A 3,518-nucleotide genomic window follows, 5' to 3' on the forward strand; every position below is an offset into this window, starting at 1 on the left:
CCGGCTGTCCCCCTTTTACATCTCAAATAAATGGTCACCTACAAATTACTGTATTTTTCGAAATAAGACAATGATTAACTTCAAGTTGTAGCATATTCGCATTTTTCTGTGCATAGTCTAAAAGGTATTACAATTATTTGTGTATAGTCTAAAAAAAAAGTATGAAAATCATTTGTGTATAGTCTAAAAAGTATGGAAATTGGCAATTTGTTGTGTAGAGCCAAAAAGTATAAAAATGAGTTATTCAAACGTATTTTGAAACATTTTTAACGTTTGTATTTCGCTTTTTTTCGCCTCTTTCCCGCTGTGCTGTTGTGCTTCGCAGCCAAGGGGAAGTAAGGGCGATAAGGCTACCAATTTAATTCCAAGACTTTTTTTTTTTTAAACGAGAGGCGTCTAGTGATTTCTGAAAACTATTAGGGCCTGTGGTATAATAAATATTTCGTTATTATGACAGCGTCGAAAGTGCCCATAGCGGGAAAACAGGAAATGTTTCGTCATATTGCTACGGTGAAGCTATCTATCTTTTTTTAAAAGGTATCGTAAATAACCGGAAGATCCTGCTTTTTGAATGCTAGCGATATTCTGTTCTCAAGGTTGCTGGTGTACGGTACACCTGCTGGGAGGTTGTGAGGTTGGTCTGTGATGTTGGGAATTGGATAGGCTCCTCCCACATCTAAAGCGGTGCTCTAAATCTAAGAAATAAACAGGAAATTTGTAACCCAGACCGATAGTTATACTGCATTAACTCCTGCCACATTTTTCATGTTTCGGAATTATGATATGTACAATGCCTGTCAAAAATCAAAGTACAGCTATTCTAGTGGGAGGGGCAACATTAATGGTGGCGCTGGTTGTACTCGGAGCCCGGAGGAAGTGATGCGAACGAGACAGTTACCTACCGAGTGGCGTTTCATTCTCGCTGTGAATCCTGGGCTGTCAAGATTGTTGATATCGGCATCGTTACAAGGTGATTTGGTAAATAGTTTCAATAATTTGTGATTTGTGTGATATGCAACAGCCTTTTCCACATTACATAACGTCTCATTTCGTAGTTTGTTGGAATAAGAAAAACCCTACGTAGCTGGAACTGTGTCCAGTTGAATTCTCACGTGATCCAACGAATTCTTGGTATGTTTACAAGGTTTGGAAGACTGGCATTGGTGCATTCTTCACTTGACAATTTTATTGTCATGAAGTGAAGGGTTTTGGAGTTTTATTCAGGAGATAGCAAACATTGTTACTCCTTTTTCATCTAAGTTTGTTATTGTTGGCATATGTGTGGTAGGTTACAATTATTATTAATAATAAAAAATAGACTCTTAATGCGTTTTACTGCTTGTCGTATTGTTACAGTTGGTTTATTTTAAGTACTTTTCTGACAACTGGCCAAAAACCAAACAGGGACAGGACATCACTTTAGGAAAACTTTTGGGGATTTCCCTCTTATATACCCAGTGACGCATCTTCCCTGGACAAAATAAGACACACTTGCATAATCAGTGACTTTTATAACATTTAATTTTTAGATTAAAGCAGCCAATGATGGTATGCCTTGTTGTATCATGTGCACGACCTATTTTTGAAGGATCTGCCATGCTCAAGTCTTCCACTGTAATTTAATTTTAAAATCGAAAACAATAGTATTTTTTGACACTCGCACAATTATATGGCTTTTCCTATCCTTGATATATATTATATATAATTATATATTATAATTAATTAATACTATATTATATAGATTATAATATAGATAGATTATAATATTAATTATATCTAGAGGATTATAGATATAATCTGTAATATTATTATATCTATAGATCTATAGATTATCATTAATTATATATCTAATATTATTAGATATATATATCTTTAGCTTTCATATCTATATAGACTATATATATACTAATATATATCTATATCTATCTATATCATATATATATCTATATTATATATATATATCTATATAATATATCTATATATAATATATATATCATATATAATCTATAGATCTATATATATCATATGATCTATACTATATATATATCATATCTCATACTATATCTATATCTATATATCTATATAAACATATAATAGATCTATATATATATATATAATATTATATATATATCTATATCTATATATATTGAGATAATATATTTATCCTATATATATATATCTATAATATATATATATCATTTAAATATATAATATACACATATAAAAGCTATATAGAATATTATCTAATTATATTATCATATAGAGATTATAATATATATATATATCCATATTATATATATATATATCTATGATATTATATATATCGATATATATATATATTCGTATATATGCGGATAATATATATAGTATATATATATGCATATATATCTACATCTATATATCATATCTAACTATATAATATCTATCTATTATATAGTATCTATATATATATTATGATATATATAATATCTATATATAGACTTATATATATAATATAGATATATCTAATTATTATATCTATATATATAATATATCTATATATATAATCTATATATATATATATCTTATATAATTATCTATAATATCTATATTATAACCTTAGAATTATATTATATATATAATATAATATATATATAAATCATATATATTATATATATATATATTAGTGTACAACTGAATCAAGGAAATATGGAAGGATGTATATATAAATATAGACATTCCACGAAGGAAGGAGAAACAGTGGGGTACTGCAAGGCCTTTCAACTTCTTGTCCTTTACTTAGCACAATGTTAAGCAAAGGACAAGAAGTCGGAAGGCCTTGCAGTACTCCACTGTTTCTTTCCTTTGTGGAATTTCTAAATGGATAGATATGAAAGTATAATTGCAACCCCTGTCTTTTGGTGTTTGTGAGACCTAAACTCTGTATTTTCATATGTTTATAGTTTAGTCAATTACATTACAGCGACAACTACAACTATTAATTGCAATGGTTACCTGTGAGTTGTGGTGATAATATCACCGACAAGGAAATCAGATATTAAATACTAACTAGAGAAGGTTCTGTATCCACCAGTTCAATAAGGATTTCAGTTTAAAAAAATGTGAATCAAGGCAAAACTTTTAATACTTTTATAAAATTAAATATATATTTATGAGATCTTTAGCTAAGACATGTAAACATATTAATTAGGTTTATCAAGAAATAAAAATTTAGTTTCTTTAAAACAAGGGTAAGAACGACATGTTATACAGGTATAGAAAGTAACAGATGGGAAGTGTGATAAGTAGACATTTTTATTCGTTTTTAAGAGGGACTTCAGTGAACGTTTCGGTGACAGATGCCTTTTTCATCCCTATTCTCCACTGTGAGAGATCACCGGAATTATGATTTGCAGACAGGCGATGCTGCACCCATTGCAGGTACTTTGGAAATTTTTTTCTTTATGATATAACTTACTAAGTTAAGCCACGGGCAAGTGTAATCCCACTGAATAATTCGCGTTGAATCGTCCTCCGGT

The 3,518-nt window shown here is 29.4% G+C and overlaps 1 protein-coding gene across 5 annotated transcripts in view; it reads left to right on the top strand.

The window, feature by feature from the left end:
- Nucleotides 1-649: 649 nt before the first annotated feature.
- The window catches only part of LOC135220643 (uncharacterized), an 81,257-nt gene continuing 78,388 nt past the window's right edge, over nucleotides 650-3,518 (top strand). Inside the window, exon 1 of one of the 5 annotated variants that reach the window (XM_064257970.1) lies at nucleotides 650-970. In XM_064257970.1, coding sequence (XP_064114040.1) covers nucleotides 766-970 — 205 coding nt within the window. In that variant the 5' untranslated portion in view covers nucleotides 650-765. The other 4 variants (XM_064257969.1, XM_064257972.1, XM_064257971.1 and 1 more) reach the window with 4 other exon arrangements.

This window comes from Macrobrachium nipponense, chromosome 2 (genome assembly GCF_015104395.2).
Source record: "Macrobrachium nipponense isolate FS-2020 chromosome 2, ASM1510439v2, whole genome shotgun sequence".
NCBI classification, from domain to species: domain Eukaryota; kingdom Metazoa; phylum Arthropoda; class Malacostraca; order Decapoda; family Palaemonidae; genus Macrobrachium; species Macrobrachium nipponense.